Source organism: Phlebotomus papatasi, chromosome 2 (genome assembly GCF_024763615.1).
Source record: "Phlebotomus papatasi isolate M1 chromosome 2, Ppap_2.1, whole genome shotgun sequence".
NCBI classification, from domain to species: domain Eukaryota; kingdom Metazoa; phylum Arthropoda; class Insecta; order Diptera; family Psychodidae; genus Phlebotomus; species Phlebotomus papatasi.
The window spans coordinates 78,052,947-78,079,898 of record NC_077223.1 but is presented as its reverse complement, the minus strand read 5'-3'; the positions used below and the strand labels follow the sequence as shown (position 1 = coordinate 78,079,898).

Here is a 26,952-nt window from a genome sequence, read left to right as displayed (position 1 = left end):
AAAATTCAAATAGCATTAAATTCTGAAATTTTATAAAGTTAGGAAAATACTCTGCTTCCGATTCGAATTCATCGTAAAGTACATTCATCGAAAAAATTGATTCTGAGGATAAAAATAGAAACGTTTGAAATATTAAAACAAAGCAGAAATTAAAATTAACTCGGGATTTTTTTTATTCTTTTCTGTCTCATTAACGTGTATAATGTTTCTATACAATTCTTAAATATAATGTTTTTTTTTATTTTTTTAAGTATTAAATACTAGATCTTATATAATTTTTCATTTTATTTAAAATTGTGTGATTTTTTTCTGTATTTCTTACTAATAATATTGATTATTTCTCAAATTTCCTCATTAATTTATTAGTTTTTCTTTAACACTATCCTTTCTATACTGTATTTTTTCACTTTCTATTTGTGCACAAATTACGTTTTCCTCTTTTTTTATACATTTATCTTATTCTGTATAACTTTCAATTTCTTCCGTTTAAGCAAATTTTTGCAGATACGAGTGAGATTGTTTTTTTTTAGAATGAGTTTTGCATGATGAACTTTTTTATCAGCTTAAAACAAAAAAAGGTAGTGAAATTGCTTTGAAAGTTGTTAAAAAAAACCTATTTGATAGTGAAATATTTTTGTACATTAATTTTCTTATATCTTTTATTTTACATTAAAACATCATTGGAAGGTCAACAATTATGTGGTAAATAATTTGACACTTTTGTACCACAAAAATCTTATTTTCAATGGTGAAGATTTTCTCTTGGTAAAATTTGAGTTTATTTTATTCCAATTTTTTTTCTTTCGGTTCTGCAACGAAAACAAGTGCGCGCTCAATGGGTTAGATGTGAATGTATAGTATTTATTTTCTTTTTAAGAATTAAGCAATATAATATAGAAACTTTAGTAATTTTCTTTTTCTTACAAAACACACCAATTTGAAAAGGACGATTTCAGGTTGTTTTGTTATTAAAATTTCCTTTTCTGGCGTTTTAAAAAGCTACAAGAGGCATTTTATCAGCTACCAATTTTTTTTTATCAGGCGAGGAAATTAAGAAGCACACAACAGTTAGGAAAAAGTTATTTTTTTCTACTTGTAACACAATTTTACTCGCTAAATATAATTCAATCATTTTTTTTATTTAAATTTAATCCTATGTACTTTCTGTACACGTTTTTGTACAAAATATGTCAAATTATTATTTTTTGTTTGTTTTCTTTTATTGGTCAATATTGAATAAGGAAATATTGACGTATTTATTAAGAATATCTCTTTAAAAACTCTGAATTTGAACGCTTTTGTTTTATGAGACCTTTTTTTATTCTAAATTTTGAAAGAAGTCAAAACATTGTGGAAAATTTTCCACAAAATGGAGCATTTTGAGGTAAATAGTTTGTACATGTGCGTACCGTATTAAAATGGGTCAAAATGCCCTTTTGATCAAAATTTTTGAGAATGTGTAGAGGCCTTAACCCTTTAAGGACGAGAGGGTCAATAATTAGGGGTCAGAAAAAATTACTTTTTCTGACTTTTAAGTGCAAAACCGAACTTTAGAAGGTCATAGAAAACATTTCATTTTTGAGTCACCGGTGACCCAATTGTCCTTAAAGGGTTAAGAGATGCTCAAGCATTGAATACAAGCAGTTCACAAACATAAGTAGATCCAGGGGCATGACGTTTCCTATGTTTGCCATATGTTTCTAGCGTGCCGAAAAAACTTTGGAGTTTATTCGGTGTTTTCTATCATTGTGGAATTAATTAGCAAAAAATACAAATACAAAATAAAAGCCAATTTAATATAGAATGGACAACCGAAAACCCCAAATTGGCAACCCACGTAGTTTCGGAGATATCTCGTGAAATGTGAACGAAAATAGGAAAAAAATTACACTAAAACTGGTCGCATTTTTCAGAGCTAATGTCACCCCCCTGAGTAGATCGATTTTGTATATAAGAAAAGGAACGTCACGGGCACGGAATTTACTTGCACAACTGACATCGATAAATCACATCTCCTGATCAGCGTGAGATAAATGATTTAGCCAGAAACCTATATCCTGTAAACTTAGGACTCGATATTCCATTCATTTTATATGGACGTGTGTGCGGGAAGTCTCGTCGTCTCTTTCAATAGGGTTCACTTTCTGTTCAAGAATTTCACTAAATTCGTTCTAATTAAAGAAATAGAAGTGTTATTTCTTAATTTTAATGGGAAAAACGGTGAGAAATAAATCTGTATATCTATAATATGCGAACAAAAATTTTGAACTTATACGGAAAGAGTACTCTCCCTTCGAACGTTCAGTTTATGCCTTCGAATAATGTAAATTTTCTTTTATTTTTCCTAGGAGACTGATATATTTCTAATAAACATTAGTTAGATTTATCAATACATTGATAATTATATATAAGTCTCTTAGGAAAAATAAAAGAAATTCACATTATTCGAAGGCATGAACGTTCAAAGGGAGAATACATTTGCCTAATAAACATTGAGCCATCAGGGCTGTATTGCAGCGAATTTGTGAATTTTCAGAAGGATATCGTTAATTTCCCAAGGACTGAGTTCTTTTTGACTTGGGTTTCGGTAACTCTCGGTCTGGGCACTCAATGGGTCAAGTGGTATGACTATACTTTAAATTTCTTGATTTTTAACAAGGAGACATCATTTTAATCTTATTTAGGGGAACTGTGTCAAATTTCGGACAGTTTGCAATATTGGACACTATTATTAATTTGTTTAATAATTATATAATATAATTGCAAAGGATAAATTTAGGTATTTTGAAATCTTTTCCAATTTGTAATTTTGAGATTTTATTAATTTTTTTAAATTGGCAAAAGAGAAAAAGCCCATGAAGTACAGTGGGGAAATACCAAAATTTCAAATTGGAAATTAAAAAAAAATCTCTTGATAAGCATCTAGTGATCAGTTTTAAAGTAGAATTTTGTCTGATATGATATAATTTACTTTCTGAGGAGATGAGATGTAAAAAGCCCTTGAAAATGCACTTTTTTGCATTTTCATCTCAAAATATTCCCAGACAACCTTAGTGCACAAAGCAATGAGCACGGTGAAAGATTTCACCTTGCAAAAAGAAGAAAAAGCGCTATCAAGGAAGGGGAAATCCAAAAATGATAGCGAATTGTGTTTGGGTCCTAATGAAAAAGATCCACAATAGAATATCATAAAGATCTACAGAATCACTAAATTATTATACAGTAGACTCTTTCAAATTCAGCCATTTGGGACAGAAATGTCACCCGAACTAGAGAGAAATTCGGGCATCACAGTGTTTGAAATACAACGATCTTTTGTTTACCTGCATACTCATATTATGTTTACATACTCATATTAATTATAAATTTCATGAAAGCCCCTTTATAATGCAAAATCCCATCACAACTGAGACAAAACATGGCAAATTTGGTTCGTTCGGTAATCATAATCGAACTTGAAAAATGTCAACAAACTTTTTTCAAATTTAACTGCTGCCCGAATTCAAAAGTAGCCCGATGTTAAAGGAACCGAATTAGCGAGAGTCTACTGCAATTCATTTGAAATTGAATAAAAAATACAGATATTAATTTGTGTGTAATATCGGACATCAAGTTTATCAAATTTTCTTATCCTTCCGGAACTCTTGAAAGGATTTTCTTTCGTTTCTTTAACATTTTACAACTTCTAAAAAATATAAAAACTAAACATTTGTGGATTTTTGAGAAATAAAAGAAATGTCCGATATTGCAAGCTGTCTGAGATTTGCCACAATCCCTCAATATTTGATTCTTTTTATTCGTCTTTACTTCTTTTTAATTAGCTTTGTCGAACGATAGTTCCGATAGGGTAAATTAAGCTAATTCAAAACCTGCTCCAAATGGAAATTTTTCGCTATTCCAAAAGGAAACATCACTGTTTTCATGATAAAAACAGCACTAAATTATTATATTTATATATTTTCCATACCTCAGTTTCATTATTTAGTTAATTTTGCTTCAAATAAAGCGAAAATCCATTCATATTCACAAATTTTAATTTGTTAATTTCTCAGAAAAATTGAAAGTGTACCTTTTCACCATCGAATTTTTGATAGATCGACCATGTTTTCCAATGAAAAACACAATAAGGTGGCTTTTGTTTATTCGTTTTGTTTAACATTTATGTCATATTTCTGGCTAATTTTAGTTAAATTAAGTGCTAATCTTCATTGGTAACGGTACGTGAAGTTTACAAATGAAATAATTACCTTATTTCGTGAACAAAAAGGGTTTTTCTGAAGTGCCTGCAAATGCTTCAATAGGAAACCCCGGAAATATGATTTTTTGGGGAGATTTTCTTATTGTTTTAGATGAGAAAGGAGAAAAGATCAGGAATAAGAACAAATCTTGCACTCAGGAGCAACTCAACAAGGTTTTGGAAGCCTTTCGTCGTGGTTTCACTTAAGGCGTCTACACATTGGGAGCAATTTTCGTCAAAAATTGCGTTTTTGACAGAAATTTGACGTTTCCCCCTGCAACGCTGCAGGGAATTTCCTTCAAAAAAGCAATTTTTGACAAAAATTGCTCCCAATGTGTAGAGGCCATTACACTGTTTGTCTCCAATTAGAAACTTTCCCTTGCCTCCATTTGGATTAATTTGTTTCCAATAGAAGCATTTTACGCTCGCGTATTTTTCTTGTATTTAAGATGTTTTCAAATTATATCTAAAGAATTTTCACTAAACAGTAATATTCTAGAAGAGTCAAGGAGCAAATTTATGTAATTCTCTTCAGAAAAAATATGAACTTAGTGTTGAATCTTCTGTCAAAATTAAAGCGTCTGGAAATGGTTTTGAATTAGGACATTTACCCTATAGTTAATTGTCTTCAAGAGACGCTGAAATATCGTCAGTTGCATCGACTGGTATAGTATTTGCATATGACGCAAACGACGATACAAAAATCGCTTATGGTATCAAATTCTAGTAAAATAGAAAAGGAAGATAGGATAAAGGTAGATATAACCGACTCGAAAAGAACTTAAGATTTTTGCTTCTATGCAGAGGAGTGCAAGAACGGTTTGAAACCGAATAAACGTCAAAAGAAACTTGTACGTCAATGGTCAAAACACTACTTGAACAAACTTATTTTGACGTTTATTCGGTTTCAAACGGTTCTTGCACACCTCTGTTCTATAGAGCCTACACTTCGGATGACAGCTGTCAAACGCTTCCTTCTCGCATGGGTTTCTGTCTGTCATTTTCGGTCCCAATCACCCGAAAATCGAAGAGTTCAGTGTACATATTTGCAAATATCCAATGTAAAAAAAGGTCTCATAAAATCAAGTTGATCCAAACCTTCTAATAAAATAATCTCTAAATAAACCGAGTGTTTTTTTTGCGAAAAAATAGAAAAATAAAAGAATTTAGAACATTAGAACCTTTCTATTGCTTTTCTCATAAACAATTCTATTTGAGATTGAGATCAAGAAAATGCTGCTTCACAGAAAAGATCATTCGGAAGTTTCTTCATTTTTTTTTCGACAGAGCTGTTATTCGATTTTGATTCACAAGAAAACGAGAATCAATAAAAAATTTGTACCAAATTGTCAACTTATCAAAAAGCTGAGTGTGATCAAAAGAAGCCTTATTTGCTGTTCAATTTTTTTTTTATCACATACGATTAAAATTTTGTTAATTTCTCCTTTGTTAATAATTCTTTTGCAACACCAAATGAAAAAAACTATACACAATTCTTAATTCTAAGGTGTTTCTTTTTTGTTCCTTAAAAATTCTAAAATAGTGTATCTCATGCGACACAATAATTGTTCCTCAATTGCATTCAACAAATAAATCTTGTTCTTTTTTTATCTTTATCACAAAATTCTCTTATTTGTGTGATTTCTCTTCTCTTTTATTATTTATATTTTATTTACTACAATTTGTGTAAAAATGTGTTTTCTTTTAATTTCTTAATTCTCTGTGTTAATAATCATTTCACCCCAAATAAAATTGTATTTTTATCTCATTTTTAATTCATATTTACGTAGTTATAGAAGAAAGTATTACAATTCTCTCATGCACACACCAAATAGTCTGTTTTCTTTTCTGTCCCAGACACATTCTGTTTCACCTTTCAAACCCATTTGATCACTCGGCTCCAGAATTAAACTTTTTAAAGTGATTCACACACTAAAATTGCCATTGAATTCACTTACTTTGCACTTTGTCAATTTTTTTATTCCAATGTACTTTCATCCTTTTTAACCACTTGCAACGGTGCACCGAGATTCTCACGCAATTCCGATATCTCCGTTGGTCCCTGGAGAAGTCGCTTAAAACCACGCGGAAGTCCACGGCAAGAGGACAAATTGATAGAACTCAACTGAGGACAATTACTCAGAATCTCCTTAACAGCCTCCAAAGAAACTGATGAACCGCACAAATTCAAGTGGCTACAGAGAAATAAATTATTCAATACAGAAACTTTCCTGTGAATTAGAAAGACAACAGTCCACGCCTTAATTACCTGAGAGGAGATTCAGACTTCTTCTCGGCCAACGCTTTCAAGGCATTGTCCAGAGGTCCTTGGACATTTGCCCAAGCCAGATCAATCTCAGTCAAACTGTGTGCCCACTTTGAGGCGATCAACTCCAAACCAGAACTGAAATTAAAAAAATTATTGGTGAGTTTACTTAACCCATTCGTACCCATCGATTAATATATTAATCAAAAAATAGACAATTTTTTATCATTTCTGCGCAATTGATGTCCGAATTTCTGTCGAGAATAGATTTTTCGCTACTTTGGTCTTTCAATTATTTCGAAAAAAGGGACAGATAATCCTAACCGGCTTATGTAGGTGAGATTCTTAACGTGAGCTAACTCGAAATGCATGCAAATTCGATTTAGAGCTGAAGTTGGGGGACGCCATTCAGTTATTTTGAATCAAATTCGTGAAATTATACAAATTTTGTATTTAGGGTAAGGGCTCATAATTTTGGACAGTCTGCTTATAAGCATCGAAGTTCCAAGTTTGAAGTGCGATATTTTCAATACTAATTGACAGTTCTTGTTACTCTCTTTTCAGAAGGGTTGTTTAGAAACTTGGAAAGCTATTTATCGTCTTATTTTTATTAAAATTAGTTTTAATACGTTTAAAAAAGAATTGATATGTAGAGGTGACTTTGGCTCTTATTTTGGACAACTTGTTTATTAATTTGTCCAACTTGACAATTTAACGTATTTAGTGTTTAAATCTTCCAAAAAGAACAAATATTTAGATAGAATTCATTATTCATCAAATATTGGAATAAAAATCCATCATTTTAATCAATTTATTTTTAGTGTCCAATGTTATCCTCAAAGTGTCCAAAATAAGAAACTGGACAAAATTATGAGCCTTTCCTCTATATCTTTCTAATGTTTATGCCTAATCACAAAGTAGAAAGATGTAGGAATCTAGGATATTTTTTGCAAATCTCCAGCTACTTGCTATATAAAAAATATTTAAGCTCAAAAATGACGAATTTTCAAATTTTCACATTGGTGCTTGAATTTTAATATTTTTAATATTTCTAATTTTTTAAAAGCAAAAACCTCTTGGGACTAGAAATTGTAATAACTATACATAATATTTCTCAACAAAGTAAAAATTATAGTTTATTGGTATTTTTAGGAAAGCTTTATAATTTTCATGGGTCATATATGACCCAATCGTCCATAAAGGTAAAAAATACCGAATGGATTTTCCAAGTTTTGAGATCAGAATGTTTCATGTTTTTGTTTATGTATGCGCAAAATAGTCAATTATTCGTGTAATATTGTGTGATAATATCATTTAGCTGAGATTTCCCAGTGAAATACTGACTGAAGCAGGTAATATTTTGATAATTTATAGACTACTTCTACGTAAATGTTGTAAATTCATATATTTTTACTCTTGTAGATGACTTCAAAAATGGAAAAAAGATTTTCAAGATCAATGACCACGAAATCATAATGCCTAGACGACAATTTTATCCTGAACGAAAGCGACACAATATACTTGGAACAAGACGTGGATGAAGTGGACTTTGAAGTCTTCATCGAGAACGCATCAACGCCGGAAGAACTCCCGGATTTACAGCAATGTGCAACTACGTCTGAAATCCGCAGATACAACTAACATTGCACGCATTGCATCTACCCATTACCATGAAACATGTTTTGAAGAAAACTGAGGAAAGGCGCAGGTGCACATGGTGCTATTAGAAAAAAGGATTATAAGACCAATTGTATTTGTGAGGCATGCGACATTTATCTCTGTGTTACCAGTACTCGAAATTGTTTCGATGAATATCATAAAAATAAAAAATGAAGTAAACATTAATACATTTTTATAATAAAAATTATTGTTTTAGTGTACCACTATTCAAGATTCTTTGAGACCAAAAATTGAATGAGATATTTTTTTAAATTAATTTTTGATCGTTTTAATTTTTACTCGTACTCTAAATAACTCTTTTTATTATCACAAATATATTCAAGTTATTCCTCCTACAAAAATAACAGAGCAAACGAGTAAACTAGTCGTTTGGAAAATTTTCTGCTTTTTTGCCTTTATGGACGATTGGGTTATATATGAGCCATATTTTTCTAGGACTTCTAGGGATAGGAAATTTTTTTTTCTAACCATAAATCTGTTATTTAGGCTAAAATATCGAGGGAAAATTGATTTCATTTAATTACGCTTTGCGCAAATCTTCTCATCCTTAAAGGGTTAAAAATGACGAATTTTTAAATTCCCATATTGAAAAATTATTTTAATTATTTTTTATACTTTCAATTTTCTTTTTTAAACAAACCCGTTTTGGAAAAAGAAACTACGATACTCATACATAATATTTTTAGTTAGACTGAAAATTATTATTCATTGGTATTGTCAGAAAAATTACTTAAATTTTTGGGCTATTTTTGTCCCTATCGCTCATACAGGTTAAAAAAGCACAAAATCAGACTCTGTTGGACTTTCAAAGGTTAGATGTAAGATTTATCATTGATTATGTTTCTCAGTTTAATTTTTATTGTTGATTTTCAGTCCGTAAGAAGTGTCTCGTCGTTGAAGGGTTAAACAAGGCATATAATTACTCACCCCAAATCCCTTGTTACACAGCAACCCGAGAGGAACAGATGCTTGAGATCCCATGCCGGAAGTCTGATGAGACTGTCATGGGTGAGTCTTGCACAACCGCGAACGTCCAGTAACTTCAGTTTTGTACTTGTCTTCAGGATTCTCTGGACAAATTCGTCATTGATAAGACGAGATTCTGCCAGAGAGGCCACACTCAGTTCTTCCAATTCCGGGAATCCTGGTGAGTCCATCTGAAAGTCACAGATATCATGATTCTCTGATCATACAACATCCATCTTCTTGCAAAATTCTTACCTGCTCTTGCAGAGATATTTGACTGAGAGTAATTTGGGCATTTGTTATCCGAAGCACCTTGAGCTTGGGACAACCGTGCTGCAATTTCTCAATATGCAGGATGGCATGAGACATGGCCAGAGTACAGATGTTGGAAAAGTCCAGGAGAACCAAATTTGGACAATGAGTCTGCAAACGACAAAAACATTTTTTTCTCAAAAACTTTTCCCCTACACAAAGCTTTAACACTGACTGAGAGAGAAATCCGAAAGAGTTAAAATAACATTCCGGAAATTTTTATTTTATCCTGCAGTATTGATCCGAAATCGGTGTAAATATTACCCTTTTTAGATGTAATAGGGATTAAATTTACCCTTTTTCATGTTAATTTTACCCTTAAAAAGGTGTAAAATTAACATTAAAAATTGTTGATATATTTTTACACTTAAAAAGTGTTAAAGTTATGAGAGAAAAAAAGTTGATCGAACCCCCGTTTTTTTTTTCTCAGTGAAGGCAAAGTACACGGTAAAAACTTTTGGACACTGACCAAAATATTGGAACAAGTTTTCCTTGGAACAAATTTTTTTGGAATCAATTTGTACCTAGAGAAGATATTTGTTTGTTCCAAGAAGTTTTCTTTACAGTTTCGTTACAAAATACAGTTACAATTTTGTTAGAGTTGTTTTTGGAACCGTTTTGATACAGTGGAATGTCTACAAATTTAAGTTGATTTCGTTTTATACAAATTTGTTCCCGAAATTTGGAACAGAATTTGTTGCACTCGGCTGTTTTGTTCCCACTCTCTGGCACAAATTGGTACATATTTTTTATAACAATATTATTCCTACATCTGTAACATATTTGTTCCAAAAATTTTCGATGTCCGTGGACGAGGTAATTTTTGGAACAAAATTGTTACTCATATGGGGAATCTTTTTGTTCCAATTGTCGGGAATAAATCCGTGTAAGTGATTTCGTCTTACAATTAAGGCCTATACTTCAGTCGAGATGGATTTAGGTGGCGAAAGTTCATAAGGAACATCAAATAAGAATCAACTTAAGAGTGTTTTATACAGACGCGTGCATGACGACATCATATGCGAGTGCTGGCAGCAAGAGGGGAAGGGAATCGCGAATTAAAAAAGTGAAACCATGTAGCACGAAAATTGCCACAGATTTGGCGTCCTCTTCACTTCGGTGACGGGTGACTGAGCGTGAGAGGAGGGAGCTATTTATTGGAACAAATTCATAACTAATATTGGGTATCTTTTTGTTCCTCCTAGAAGGTACAAATTTGTTCCAAAAATTATGGTGTCCGTGGACGAGCTACAATTTGGAACAAATTCGTTACTAATATTGGGTATCTTTTTGAGTCTCATAAAATGAACAAGATTATGCCAAAAATTATGGTGTCCGTGGACGAGCTAATTTTTGGAACAAATACGTGCCGAAATTTTTTACCGTGTAATGCTACTTACGGAAAGTGCCGAAATAATTTGCGGAAGTCCACCCAATTTATTGTGTGCCAACAGTAAATGCGTCAGCCGTTCATTGAGTCCTTGTATGGCATTGCATAGGGATGTGAAACCAACGGCAGTTTTATTGGCATTTGCCTCGAGATTAATCGAGCTCAGATCCAGTCGCTGGAGTTTCTTGAAGTTCTCAACAATATAGCTAAGATGGTCACACAGCAGAAACTTCCATCCAGCCAGAGTAATTCCCACCAAATTCGGACATGCATCCACCATCTTCTCCAGCACACACTGAACATTTGTCACCTTCCAATTGGACACATTGACATCCTGACAACCTCTGAACCGATTCTCAATGAACCACTTGAGCTTCAGCTCAGTCTTGAAACGATCCTTCACCCACGCACTCAAATCCAACGTATGCCAGAGGGCTGAATTTAGGGACACTTCATACCACAGCGAACACACCTTGCCCAAATTAATGAGCGTGGGCAGGCAACCCTCCTCCTGGACGGCATAGAGGAAAATGGTATGCAGGACATTTTTGGGCAGCGTTGAACCCCAGCAACTCTGCTCTTCTGGTTCCACAAATTCATCTGCATCCTTCTTATCCTTGTCCGTGTTATTATTTGCTCGTTGCTTAATCAATTCCTTCCGCCTCTTTTTCTCATAATCCGAATCATCACTGTCTGACGCCCTCCGTGCTTTGGACTTTCGCGAACGTTTTCGGCTGCTCTTTTGCTTGATTGTTGGCGCATCGGATTTCTTGATGCACAACTTGATGCCCAACTTGTTGTCACTTATCTAAAAATGATAATTAACACATGTCACTTACAGACTTAGGTACTTATTGTTTCCTATTTCTGCTATTCTCGGAACCACAAATTATATAATAAATTAGGTAAAACAGTTTAATTGCACATATTATTGATCAAAAAAATCAAAAATTGCACTAACGGACCCTGAAATGTATGAAAACTATGATAATTGCAATAGAATTCTGAATTTTTTTTTTCTTAGACTATGCTTAGTATGCAAATTGCACCATCTTCCGATTTTTCAATATTAGGGTCGTTTGCCTAAAACGAGACAGTTTGGAAAGTTGGACAAAGCAGTGTGGAATGTGAGACACATCCTTAAAAACTTGATAATAAATCAATTAAATATTTAAATTTTCGATAAAAAGATTATTAAACTTAATTTTATGATTATTTGAGAAGTTAAAAATGCAAAAATCATTATAAAACAATCAAAGGGTGACTTGCAAGAAGAATTTAAAAAATGTATTGCATGCGTGATATTTATAACCTTTTGACACGGTAGTTGTCATTATCAACAATCTCCGGAGATTAGTGAACCCAATGAACTTAAAAGCTGTTAGACATTTTCTAGATGGTGGGGTTCCAGTTCTGAATGACATTTTATACTCTAGATATGTGCATTAGGAGGTGTTTCTCTAGTGAAGTGCTGATTTCTGAACTTTTGAAATTTTTTGACTTTTTGAACTTTTGTGGTGCCTCACTCCCGGCTCTTTTTTTGACCCAGCTTTACGGTGATTAGCTATTTTAGTTAATAGTTATTGATATTTTTTGTTAATTTTTTTTTGTAGTTTTTTTTAGTATAAAAAACACCCACTTTTCCAAACAGCCTTTTGGCTCGGAAGTGGTTTTACTACTCTCTCTTATGTCTGGCCTATTTCCAATGTAATTGTAACAATGACTTTGTAACAAATAACATACAGTCTGTGAAAGGACGTTTCCATCGTTTAGTCCTGGAGACTGGAATCAACGCTAAGACGGCGATGGACGCATGGGAAGGGGGGTAAAAAGACGTAATGAGATGAAAATAAATTGAATTGAATTGAAAAAATTGAATTGAAATTCGGTGGCAGCCAAAATCCCGAAAGCCAAAATCCCGAAAAGGCCAAAATCCCGAAAGCCAAAATCGCGAAAGCCAAAATCCCGAATTTTTAAAATCCTGAAAGGGAATGAAATTATATGGAGGAAAATGTTTAGAATAATTTCCCAAGGCACAGAAGATTTCCCTTTGCCTCCAGCAAGCGCGAGTGCAATCGTGGGAGTAGCTATGATACTTTTAAGAATTCGGGATTTTGGCTTTCGAGATTTTGGCCTATTCGGGATTTTGGCTTTCGGGATTTTGACCGGGACCCATTGAAATTATCTCCGTTTCATATAGAAATTGCTGGGAAAATATCAAAGTGTTTTGTTTGATTTTTCGGCATAATTTGTGAAATATTGTTAAGTCCGCAGTGAAAATCGAAGGACATACATCCATTTAAAAGGTGAATAAAAAATATTTGTGAAATATTACATTTAAAAAGGAGAGAAAAGTGATTTAATTTCGTGTTGCTTTCAAAACAAGTTTTATGAAATCTTGGACAAGTTCATTTTGTGAATGAATTTGGTGGTTTTGTGCACTGAAATCATATTAACAGGAACGACAAAGATCCTTAAGTATCCGGAAAAATAATTGCAACAGCAGTTAGCAGCTGATAAGGAGAAAATCTGGAAAAGGCTGCAAAGATTTCCAGATTCCAAAGACCACTTTTTCTGACAAAATGGATAGTAAATATCGCAAAAACTCCTGAAGAAAGACAAATAGGAGCCTCTACAGAACTCTCAAAGCAAGTGGAAAAGGATTTAATCGGATGGGGAATTGAAATGGGCTAAAAATTGCATCCGTTTTAAAGCTATAACTGCTGGACAGCGCGAGGCGTCTGTGAAATTTACAGAACCCCTTTTTGTTTGGACGTCGAGAAAGTTCTTGGTAATTAGCGCTCCTCGGACTTAGCGTTACTCGGACATAAAGGAGAGATTAGAATAACCATCAAATGTGCAAGTATACAGAGAAAACCCTCAACATTTGATTTTCTACATATTTTGTATGATATTTTGTCATTAATATCATTATGTCCAACTTTCTAAAAGTTTTTGTCCAACTTTCCAAAATTTTGTCCATCTTTTCAAAATGTGTTATTTTTTTTAATTTCCGTGAATTTTCCAATTATTCGGTTGCAATATTTAAAAACAACTGTTAAGATTCTGTTAAAATGTTTGTCAAAGAATCCCATAATACAAAAAAATGGTAAAAAATAATTATTTATTCAGTTTAAAAATGCATTTGAAATTGAATTTTTTTCTTAAGTGTCTCGCTTTCCACCATTTACCCTTTACCTCAATACTTTCAACTTTCAAGACAGTAGACTCTCTCTCAATCGGGCAAATGGGGCAAAATGTCATCTAAATTACCGAGAGATTCGGGCATCAGTCATTGTAACTTACACAAAAAGCGCTCGATTATAAAGAATCATGATAAAATAAGAGGAACTACAGTGAATTTAAACAAATTTTATTTAAAATCCAGCGTGAAAATTGTCAACAAAATTTTGCTCCCGATTGAAAAAGTGCCGATTGAGCAAGAGTCTACTGTATATCTTTTTCTATTCCCAAAGGGTTAGGTTTTTGATTGATTATGTACAGCAGAATATTTTTCAAAAAAAAAAGAAAAAGAAAACAATTCTTGTTCGTTTTTCTGTCTTTGTGATGTTAGGGTCCAAATAGACTAATGGCGTCTACACGCTAGAGAAATTTGTGTCCATATTGAAGAGTTTTTACTACCCAAGCGTAGGAAATTTGCTTCAATATGGGCATACATTTCTCTAATGTGGAGGCGAAAATATTTAGCCTGTAAAAATTGGCAGGAAAGATTTATCCCACAGTGTCACATACACTGGGCTCTTGATCATCGATTAGAGGTCCTTTGCACAAATTTGCTTTACTTAATCTGCAACTACGAAATTTTAAATGTTAAATATTCTCGAAGATCAGCCTGAATCTATATAGGCCCTTACAAACGCCTAAGCCGTCTTTCTTTAATCCTCAGATTTTTACGAACCCTTATGTGTTGGACACGCTTACAACTTAAGTCGAGAGATGGCTTAACTCTTTCGCGTCATTAGGGTCATATATGACCCGGGGAAAAAACAATTTCTTTTGACTATTTACATTAATTGAAATCTATCGGTTTGTGCACGACATCATTATAGAAGGATGTGAGATTCTTGCCTAATTTTCTCAAGACTCCAGATATTCAGGAAAAGAAAATATTTAAGATCAAAAATCACGAATTTCGAACTTTGTGAAATGACTTTTCTTTTTCAAAATTTTTTATATTCATTTATTTTTTTCAGCAAAAAGTTCTTTAGAAATACAAAATAGAATATCCAAAGATTGTATATTGCATATTTTGATATAGTAAACTACTCTCAATTTTCCAGAAAAGCGTGTAGAATTTTCCGGGTCATATATGACCCTATAGTCCCCAAGGGTAACAGTGTTTTCGTCCCAAACCTGCAGCGAAATGTAGTTGGGACATTGTTTTTCTTTGTGAAATGCAGGTGGGACATCTTGCTCCTGGACATTTCATCTTATATCTGATGAATTATAACATATTTTGCAATATTTTAGAGTATTCTGCAAGCGTCTCATATTGTGCAATTGTATTGTGTGTGAATAAATATGTGGATAAGTTTATTCTTGCCAAATACCACTCAAAATATTGTGACAGTGACTGTTCAAGGGATTTCCAGGAAGATTCCTTGAACACCAGGAGTACAGTGTTCATCAAAACAATCCAGTTTGCCAAGGTTTTGGCCAAATTAACAATTTCAAGCAAAAAAACTCTTAAAAAGCCCGTGATATAGATTTTGAAAATGGTAAATACACTTCCCTTGAGGACAACAGGGTCATATATGACCCGGGGTTTTTCCGAGTTTTCACGCAATGGAATTTTTTTTTCCTCTCTGAACTATTATATTTGATCATAAAGCATTAGGAAAAACTCAATTTTGCATGAATTCATCTGCTGAATAAAAGTGGGACGCGAAAGAGTTAATGTACACAGTAAAAAATTTTACAACCACTACGATTGGTAATTTTTGTACGAGCGCTATGGTTGTAAGTTTTGTGTATTGGCAATGTTGTGTATTGGCAAAGTTGTGTATTTTAAATTTTATAAAATGGCTTCCTGTCTACAATTTTGATTGTAGAGCAATTTTGTTCGGTTTATTTGTATTATCTGTGATATGTCTCGGTATTAAACTAAGAAAAAAAAAGAAAAAAGAATAAAAAAAGGAAAAAAAATAAGAGAGTGTCTGAGACTTGAACCCATAATCTTTGCGTTGATGGTCTCGTGTTTTCTGCCTGCGCTACCGACTTGCTTACTTCTCTTCAGCAAATGGCCAAGAGTTGCATCGTCAATTTTTCTAATTTACATGATGCTTCCTCTGTTTTCTGTTATTACATAATTATTCCTAATTTTTCACGACTGAGGCACATTTTAAGAATCCAATGAATGATTCCAGAAGACAATTAGGCAGTTAAAAATGCAAAATCTATCTGAAATCTTAGAAAAATTGCAATAGTAAACAATGAAATTTTGACAGTTCTCACACAAATTTTCCCATACACAAATTTCATTACACAATGCATAATTTTACTAGCATTATGTTAGTATCGTACCACCAATATGATAGTAATTTTACAATTTACAACCATAGTGCTTGTGAATTTACACAACTTTTCCCATACACAACTTTATTTCTCACACAATTTTTTACTGTGTAAATCAAAATAGTAATTTGGCAAATTCCCATCAGTTTTCTACTAACTAAGCCGTTTCTCAGTAATCTAATCATTATTTTGATTATAATTACGTTAAACCGTCTCTAAGCTTAAGATGTAATTGTGTTGTGAAACATTTTTTGGGACATGACCGTAAATCAATCATTGATCATTATTTGTACCACACAGTCTCTTTGAAATTGTATTCAATAAAGAACGGCATTCGATATCCTGAACTGGTGCTGGAGTGATCTTTTATTTTCTCTCCTCACCAAAAATGTTGAATCAACCTTATTAAGTGTGTCCAGGACATTAGGACAAAAATACACCCAGGTTGAATCTTGAGAATGTTTAGCCTGTAAAATTTAGTAGTAAAGGATCAGATGAAGAAAATTTTTCGCAAAGGACCAAAGGACATCTAATTGATGATATTAACCCCTTAGTGTATGATGGTTTGGAATAAATCTAATAAATCTTTACTTCCAAATTTTACAGACTAAATATTCTTGAGGATCAAACCGAGTCTTTTTGGACCCTTATAGGGGCTTCAGACCTAATGTTAAGCCACATGGATTAACATCTTTAAATTCTTATCAGTCAAGATTTTTTGGAAAATTTTGATTTAAGATTGGATTATTAAGAGCAAATGATCTATTATTAATTAATAATGGTGGCACAACAATAATGGTGGTTCCATAGAGGAGCTTAAGCCTTATATTATTATTTTTTCTTATACAACGATGGGGTTGTCAGTCCCATGCCCTGTGGATTCAAGTGCAATGAAGCTAACTGGATGTAATTCGGACACCTTTAATGCCAGAAAAATTCCTGGGAACCTAATGAGAATTCGAACCCAGGACACTTGCGTCATTGAGCGATAACTCTACCAGTTGACCCATTGAGTGCTCCAAATGATATATTAGATTATGATAAACGAATAAAATTGGTTGTTAATTAGGACCTTGAAGCCTTCTTAAACTGGGCTAAACATTTTTTCTTTTGGCCATATTTCTTTTACAAGCATTCAATTCAAACACACGTTATATTGTTCGAACTTATTATTTATCCAACTAAGGATAAAATTTGGAAGGTATGGGGCATGGGACAGCTCTGAAAGGGACCAACCAGTGTGAAATATGGGACACCTCACTCAAAACTTGATCAAAATTCAACTAAATTAATTTTCAATCAAAAGTTTATTAATTCTTATTTTGTGATTATTTTTAAGAAGTTAAGTTAGCCGTTAACTTACGATTAAAGAGTGTATTTTAAAAAGAGCTTGGAAAACACATCGATTCGTAATCTTAAGACAGGGGTTGTCAGCTTCTCGTTTTCTTGTATTTTCGCCATAATTTGTAGATTTATTTATAAAATTATGTCAACGTAGAAAAGAAAGATCTTTAATTACACGCAGAAACAGTAGTAACTGCAGTATAGTAGGGGAAAGTGCTCTCCCTTCGAACGTTCATGCCTTTCGAATAATGTGAATTTCTTCTGTTTTTTGTAAGATTTGCAACTAAATTACCATGGAATTATCAACAATTGATGATAAGCCAACAAATATTTAATAGAAACGTGTAAGTCTCTTAGGAAAACTAAAAGAAAATTCACTTTATTGGGAGGCATGAACGTTCGAAGGGAGAGTACTTTCCCCTAGTTAGTTCTTAAGCGGTCTTTAATCGACTTTCCTACTTTTTTTTCAAGTATTTCAAGGAGTTTTTATAAAATTATTTCAATATATTAGATTTTAATAAATAAAGAAAATGTAAGCCTATAAAGCCAGATTAGGACTTGCAGATAATGGATCTAAAACAACCTTTAAAGTTTAAACTTTTAAATTTAATAAAATAAAGGACTCAATAATTTATCGGACAAATATATTTTATGAAAGCTCTTTTACGAGGGCATCAAAAACGATTAAAAAACTGGAATATTTCTTCTTAATGAAATATTATATATTAATTTTATAATAATAAATAAGGAAATAATTTTATGGAGAGTATGAAATTAAAAAACAACTCACCTCACTCTGATACATTTTTACAAGAGCCTTCCGCTTTGGTCTACCACGAGGCTTTGAAAGCTTCTTAGTGAGGGCAGCCATGAGAGGTTTCCCACCCGTTGGTGGCTGAAGACTTCCATTAGCATATGACCTCACACTGTCTCCTTTCCCGGACGTGGGACCCTTCGACTTAGCACTATTCCTTTGTTGTCCACTGTCCTTGGACGTCTTCACTTTAATGTCTTTCTCCTCTCTGACACTTCCCTCGCCCGTAGATGGGGATGTGCTTGAGGATGGCTGAGGCATAAAATCAACTCGATCGATCTCCTGTTTCACATCCATCGCTTCGTCCAGCTGACTGGACGAGGATGGTTGGGGATCAGATAATTGGGAAACTGGAGATTTGTTCAGGAGATTTTCCTCCTCTTTTACTGGCACCACGACATCCGTGGTCAAAGACGATGGCACAGCCATTCGGGATTCTACTTTTGAGTCCTGCTCCATTGACAAAATAAACAAACACTTTGGGAATTCACCACGCACACACCGACTTCTGTGCAGATGATTTACATTGTCCAATGATGTGGGAGGGAGATGCAAAAAACTGTCTCACTTTGCGCGCGTAATCTGTCAACTGTGAGAGAATCCAAGAGAGATTTATAACACTCACACTCACTTTGCTCTGAGATGATCCATTTGGGAGAAAGACAGTGAGGCACAAAAGTATCAGGACAGTTTAATTTGAAGTTCAGAAAAAAATCGTCTTTGTAATATACTTTATCTTTAAATACATTTTTAACATTAAAGGAGAACCAAATTTGCAATAAAAAAATCTACAAGGATTTAAAATAGTTTAAATTTTTCCTTTACAAAGCTTTTGGATATTTGAATGACACCTGTCAAACTGACAAATTGGGACTGTCATTTTCAGTCCCAATATCATCCGAATATCTGTAAACTGAGTGAATTACACTTTATTTTTCATTTGTCATGTTCAAACAAAGAAATATCTAACAGGTTATTTTTTTTCATAAAATAAAATCGGAACTTTTATTTATAAAAATGACTTGAAAGTATAACCTATAACCTATCAAGAATATCAGTTTCTTCCTTCGTGCAATACAAATTTGAATATGTAGCATTTTCCTTTGAGATCATTAGAAATGCTGTGTAAGGAAAATTTTGTGAAGTCACGATAATAACACATGAAGTCACGACAGTTTATATACACTGAGAGAAATCCGAAAACGTTAAAATAACATTCCGGAAATGTTAATTTTACCCTGCATTATTGATCCGAAATCGGTGTAAATATTATGCTTTTTAGGTGTATTAGGGGTTAAATGTACCCTTTTTCATGTTAATTTTACCCTTGAAAAGGTGTAAAATTAACATTAAAAAATGTTGATATATCGTTGGTTGCGGCTACCTCTGTCGTATCTGCATTTGTTTTGTATCTGCATTCGGAGCAACTACAATACAGACGTCCCCTCTTGCGTGAAATGCTGACACAAAAGAAACGCAGATACGACAGAGGTAGACGCAACCGACGATATGTTTACACCCAAAAAGTGTTAAAATTATGAGGAAAAAAAGTTAATCGCACCCTCTTTTTTTCTCAGTGTATTAGCACATCGAACTCTACATTTTCTCTTATGGGGCCTACACACTAGAAGCAATTTTCGTCAAAAATTGCCCTTTAAAAAAATTGACGCTTCTGCTTACAATAATAGGGGAAATTTAAAAAAATAACATTTTTTTTTCATTACTCTAAGCACTTCAAAATTTGAAGCGTTGAGAATGGTTTGAGGGGTATAGTGATGTAAGTATCTTGAGTTCAAATCCTTTTTAATTCACCAAAAATTTTTGAGGTCTTAAAGATGTGTGATTTAAACGCAGAGAATATCACTGTAATTGATTTTATTCGCAAAATACAAAAGAATCCCTCTCTGATTTTTGGAAAGGTATTCTAAAGATCCACATGCAGCTGAGAAAGATTTTTGAAACTTATAGCCACAAGTCATACAGTGTAATAAAAATCTTGATACGATTGGTAAATCAAAGGAGCGGAAATGGTGAAGTCAGCATGTTTATAAGATCAAAATTAGCTTTAGGAAAAAAGGGATATTTTTGAAAGATGCCTCATTTTCCCTGCATGTAATTTTTTACTACTCGAGTTCTACAGAGGGAGCTGTATATTCTTGATTTTTTAACCCATTTTTTTAAGGGAGAGCCTCAGTGGATCAGTTAGTAGAGTAGCCTGATTGTGAGGTCTCGAATTCGAAACTCGGAAGCTGCAGATTTTTCAGCAGCCGTATCGAATTAGTCCAGTGAATGGATGAAAAAGTAATTTTTATGCATTGACAATGAACCGCCTAAACAAGAAAGGCTGGTACAAAAACCAGTTCGGCATAAAGAGATCTTTCGGTACAAATACACATTCACTGCAACTGATTCAACCAAGGCTGGTCTTCCATAATATAAAAACGCCACTGTGTGTGTACCTCAGGCATACAGAAGCCGAGATATGGAGTTGGAGGACCGCCTTGGGGGTGAAGATAGAATGGAAATGGGGAGTGCATAATGGGCCCAAATTAGTGGTCTGGATGCAGCGGAACCGATAAAGGTTTTAACCGAACCATAGACAAATCTTAATCTTACCCCCCCCCCCAATTTCAACCTTCCACCCTTCCCCTTTCAAAGAGTACTTTTGTTAACATGAAAGACCACCCGTTCCAGCCTGGGTGGAGGCAGGATTTTTTCTTCTCTTTATTTGAGTGAAATTTGTGGAGTTGAGCATCACTAGTCCTGATTGTTGCCTCTCTTTGTGCAAAAGCACAAAAATTCTGGGGATTACATATTAAGTGAACTGAAGTCTGTTCAAAAATGCTCACTTTTGTCAGCATATCTTTGTATTTTAAATGATTTATGAGAAATGGCGTCACGTGGTTTGTCTCTCATCAGCGCGACTAGCTTTAAAAACCAAACAGTTAAGAATAACGACTTGGTTGTTGTGAGGAACCCTCTAAGTCGAACCAAGGACCGTTTACATGCCCCTCATTTTCTCCCATCCCTCCCATTCCTCGCCAAAAACCATGATTTTCTTTAGAATTGCTCGAAAACGCGTTGTGGATTTTTTTTATTTTTGGATCTATTTTAGAGGTTACCGAGACGAAAATTTCATCGTTATATGAAAATATTATTGAATCGTTCTTAACAAACGGTTTTTCAAGATCAAAGATTAAAATGACTCTAAACAGCCTATTCCTCAACCGAGGAAAGGTCTTTGAATTCCTAATATGACTAACACGGTCTCAATCGGTTATAAACCGTTATAAATAAAGTTATAAACTGATAATGAATTGTTATGCATTTTTTTTCGAAAATCGAATGCATTACTCTTAAGCTATTTTGGGTTATCTTTTATGTAATCAGGGGATTTAACTTAAAACAAAACCTATTACATCGTAAACCAAGTGCTTTTCAAATTAATTCTTTAAAAGCATAAATTGCTAAACCCTTTACTGTAAACAATTAACTGTTTCTTTAACACTAAACCTACCGAGCTCGGTTAAATTGACCTTTTGGACATATTTCCAATATTTGCGTAGACTTAAACGTTCAATTGCCACTACCTAAGTGCATGGTTTTTCTCAATATGTCCATGTGATATATTTTTGATTATTTGTTTTCTATTTTGTTTTGTCTTTATCGAGAAATTTTTTTCATGTGCTTTATCTACCACGACCGGTCAATTTGACCGAAATTGAAATAGATAATCAAAGACTATATACTATCACCTACTTTCAGTCTTGGATAGTTTAGAGAGTCTCCTAGAGGCCATTTCATCCATTTGCAGCAAAGAAGACCAACCCCTCCTTCCTCCAGATGGTAACAATTTGTTCAGAAGGGTAGAATTTCTTCTAATTTATTTTTTGACTAAAGTAATAGAGCTTAGAATGTTCTGACAACCTCCCCTAAAGTTAATACAAGGAATCCAAATATCATATGGATTTTTTTCTCATCGCACTCTTTGACCTCCAGGAACTACTCTTTTGGAAATATCTCAAAAACTAATTTATCGATTCCTTTAATTTTTGGATATGTTTTAGAGGTAGTCAAGGCACACAATTCTTCCTTATACACCAATACTAATAAAATTTTTCAGTACCGGTGAATTTGACCGGTTATGGTAGGAGTAAGGTATATAAAAATCTCGGTAGATTTAGTGTTAAAAATATTATTAGAGAATTTGTATATTACGTATAACTGTTTTAAATACTATTTGCCTTTAAATTATAAAGTAGGCGGGGCCTAACTTTTGGAGAGGTTGAATTGGGGTACCTTTAAATAGGCTTTTTCTTTCTATTTTTAAATTAATCTAATGCCCTAGACACACTTACGACTAAAGTCCAGAGACGACTAAGCTAGTTCATACCCAATTCAGTTCCTGACACACTTCAAATGAGGCGTAGTATTTACTGGTATCCACAAAACATAACTTTCCTGGGTTTTTATGCGGATATTTCTACTGAAATGCACTAATACTCCTCTGAAAATGAAACATTTGTGAATTCATGTCTCAGTACACGTGCAATAATTATTGTTAAATACAATTATTTGTAAGGTAGAATTTAACTCGCGACTTAAGCCAATTTTGGTGATTCTAGTGAATAATTCTTCTTGTTATACGTGAATTGTGAAGTAAATTTAAAAGTAGTTTCATTTTCAAAGGATTACTAGTACATTTCAGTAGAAATATCTGCATAAAGACCCACGAAAATTATGTTCTATGAACGAAATTAGTCGTTTCTAGACTTTGGTCGTAAGTGTGTCCAGGACATAAGGGGCTAAATACTCAGGCTGATCCTTGAGAATATTTAGCCTGTAAAATTTAGCAGTAAAGGATTAAGTAGAGGAAATTTATGCAAAGTACTTCTAGTCGATGATCCCAAGCCCACAGTAGGGGGAGGCTTTGAACTTTCGCACACAAAAATGATGTTCAAGTTCAGTGATTTTTTCTGACTACCATGGAAACCGTATGGATTCTCCAACTATGCCAAAAAATGTCTTACTTATAAGGTTCATAATCCCACCCCACAAAATCCTCGGAAATCCTTAGATTTTCCTCCAGAAGAAAATGAAAATTTAATGGCGATTTGTCCGATAGATCAATCAAGTTTCTATCATCGCACACGATTCACGCCATCATTGAACACCCCATTTTCACCGCAAATTTTGCACCGGACACTAAAAGTTGCACATCATTGTTTAAAAGGAACTCTAATCTACTTGATTAAACCGTTTGTACAAGGAATAAAACATTTTAATATCACATTTTTGGAACTTTTCTGAGAGATGTTTTATTGACACTAAAAACCATTTTTTGCTCGATTCTATGAGAATTTCACTCCGGAAACGGTTGAATCTAATGAATTATTTTCTTGAAAAGTCCAAATATCACCAAATTTACACGAATCAATAAGTTTTTAAAGCTAAAAATTGACTAAAACTCTGCAAGTGAGAAGACCACACAAGATTCCACCATTCCTCCCGGATATGCTCAAAAACGTTTGAATGCGCATCATTGAAGATTTATCTGTTCCTGCAGCTGCAGGAATCGGGATTTAGCACAGATATTGAGCTTCAGCAGGTGAACAGGCTAAAATTTTCACAAAACAGCTTCTCACGGACAATTTTTTTTCTTTGACATGAAAAACAACACAAAAGTGAGGTTATGTCAAAGATTGTCAAAAAACCAGTTGTAAACTGTGTGAGCTTATTGTAGACGTGCAAAAATTGCTTGTAAAAAATTGAATGCAAAATTGATTAAAAAATACTCAACTGCGATCTATTTGAGACAAATCATTTCTTGTTTATCAACTTTAAGATTTTTAAGTTTTACTTTATAATGATGGATTAAATCGGTAGATTACAATAGATGTGAATATGAGGGATCGTATCTATAATGAAGTTTCCTGGAAATTGTCTGAAAAAGCAATGTCTTCTATGTGCGATCGATGAATGTGAGTCAAGTTTGTGAATTTTCTTCCACCCACAAAAAGTGCCTCTTCAGCCTAAAAGATTTTCACATAAATCTGAACCCTAATAACCCTTCTACCCTCTGTGATACAGTAGAGTCTCTCAAATCTGAATCTCTAAAATTCGAACGCCGTTTGGATTCAAAATGTCAATTGTGAGGTTATGTTGGAAAGTTCGTATTCTCGGTGAATGAAAATCATATTTATGTGCTTTTTCCCGAATGTTTACATACATAATTATCGTATAAAATGAAAAGGAAGTATGTTATCACTAAAATTTGCGAGAAAGTACGAGAATTTGATTCAAAGTACAATTTAATCTCAGGTAAATTTCGTTGGTTTTGAACAAATCGTTCGAATTTGGGAGGTGAGAAATGTCAAAAATACCCCCCGAGCGTTCGAACTTAGGAGACTCTACTGTAGTCACTGTAGTAGTTTTTAAGAAAAGTGATATTATTTGTGCACAATCGTATGAAGTATTGCACAGCAAAATTACAGTTTTGGACCTGTTTTTATTTTTTGCTTCCTGAAACTAGGAAAAAAGATTAGATTAGATTTCAGGAAATATGGGATTTAAGGCTAGTTATTACAATATATAGTCATATGTGAGATTCATAAAGGAATATGGGAGAAATATGAAGTGTTTGAAGGTAGCGTATGTGCGAACGATCAAAGCCTCCCCCTATATATCAGTTTCGGATAAATCTCTACTGTCGAATTTTGCAGGCTAAATATTCTCGAGGATCAGACTGAATCTATTTGGGCCCTAAGCCTTATCATGTAATTTTGCTTTATATTCGGTTTCTAAGGCTAAATAATTCTACGGTAAATTCCAGTTGTATTTAAAGATAGAAATTTCTTTATTTTATTTTTCAAAGCTCATTTAGAAACTTTTTTCTAAATAAAGAATTAATGATATTTTAAAATTTAAATATTTATAATAGTATTTCTATCATTTTAACAAATATTTTAAAAAGACGACTTATTTTCTGAATTCTTCAATATTGTTTGGAAAATTAACTGTCCACTTACTTTTGTCTCCCACTGTAATTCCAATTGGGCGTCTGTTGCTCCTTGGAAAACTACTACACTGCCTCACATGACGCCTTTTTAGCAGTGTAGCGAGAGCGAATTTTCCACGCAAAATATTCTCCCACAAGGCGAGAAAAAAAGCCTCGCGGAGTCTCCTGCAATTGCTCCGAAAATCTTCCACTCTGAGACCTCCTGGTTCTCTTTCACACTCACTGCCCTCCCCGATGCCCAAGATGTGCGCGTCCCGCTCTTCCACCTTCCTCGGTGGATGACATAAATACACAAATGGGAAAATTTGTAAACACCATTGACAGCAACACACCTCGGGGTGCAAAATTGCAAGAACTCTCACTCTATCCGCGTCTTTTTATGCCCACTGAAGTCACTTTGGGGGTCCTCTTCGAATGGGACAGGGAATCACCTTCACACGATCACAAATCTCATCCGCCTAGTGAGCCAAGGGGCGATGAAAGAGGAAGGCGGTGAGAAGAAAAAAAAACGCCAAAAGAGAAAAAGGCGTATTTTCTTTTGCTGCCTCTCAGCAACACAAAATACACTTTGGCTCTTTTTTTTTAGGTCACACACAACAATCCACCAACATTTTCCGCTTTTCACGTCCACTCACGACACTGCCACCGCGGATGGTCACTCCGTGGTCACTTTTCTCTGCGTATTTCCCTCTGCAACTTGTCAACTCTCTAATTTAATTAATTTCCTGATATTTTTCCACACACAACTCATCCACCACACTGAAGTTTGCATTGGCAAGTTCTTTTGTACCACTTTCTAATTAACCGTTTCTACACTTAAAATAGCATTGGGAAACTAATTTATCAAGAGGTTTTTGAATGATTTTCGCATGAAATAATGTCATAGTTCATTTTTTTTAGTCCTAAGAACTTCCACTACTTTAAGATTTGCTGTTTTATTCATTATTTATCAATTTTAATGAAAATTATTTGAAATTCAATGCGATTATTTTTTACCAGTGGATGTTTTCTAAAGAAACTCATTTTAGACGAGTGCAGCTAGAGTCATCTTGCGGCAAAAATATTTCAGTATGGATATTAGCACAGTCTAAAAAACAACAGTCAAGTAATGACCTACTTGGTCATAATCGCAGTAGATGACAGCAGTTTCACTTTGTGTCCAGAATAAGTTTTTATGAATGAATAATGTTCCCACCCAATGTTATTTCATTTCATCCTCTCATGTATATTTTTCTCCGTCGCTCCAATAGAAAAATGCAAAAAGTTGTCTCAGCGTGCCTTTCAGCCACGCCACACAACGAAACATTAACTGCGCGCGATACTTTTTCTCTCCATCACTCCTGCGAGTTCAAAGCGGGAGATCGAAAGAGGAGAGAAAAATACTCTGGCG

The 26,952-nt window shown here is 33.8% G+C and overlaps 1 protein-coding gene across 6 annotated transcripts; it reads right to left on the bottom strand.

Moving 5' to 3' along the window:
- Positions 1-491: 491 nt before the first annotated feature.
- LOC129804513 (F-box/LRR-repeat protein 6) lies at positions 492-26,337 on the bottom strand. 6 transcript variants are annotated; one of them, XM_055851859.1, is made up of 7 exons: positions 25,573-26,337; positions 18,521-19,181; positions 10,862-11,659; positions 9,405-9,572; positions 9,111-9,340; positions 6,507-6,641; positions 492-6,432 (listed from the first exon to the last, which is right to left on the bottom strand). In XM_055851859.1, exons 2-7 carry the CDS (start codon positions 19,001-19,003, stop codon positions 6,216-6,218), a joined length of 2,031 nt encoding a protein of 676 aa, XP_055707834.1. In that variant the 5' UTR covers positions 19,004-19,181; positions 25,573-26,337; the 3' UTR covers positions 492-6,215. The 6 variants fall into 6 exon arrangements, with proteins under 6 accessions (XP_055707834.1, XP_055707833.1, XP_055707835.1 ...); XM_055851858.1 differs by having other exon boundaries at positions 18,521-19,133; XM_055851860.1 differs by having other exon boundaries at positions 18,521-19,133; positions 25,640-26,337.
- Positions 26,338-26,952: the final 615 nt, after the last annotated feature.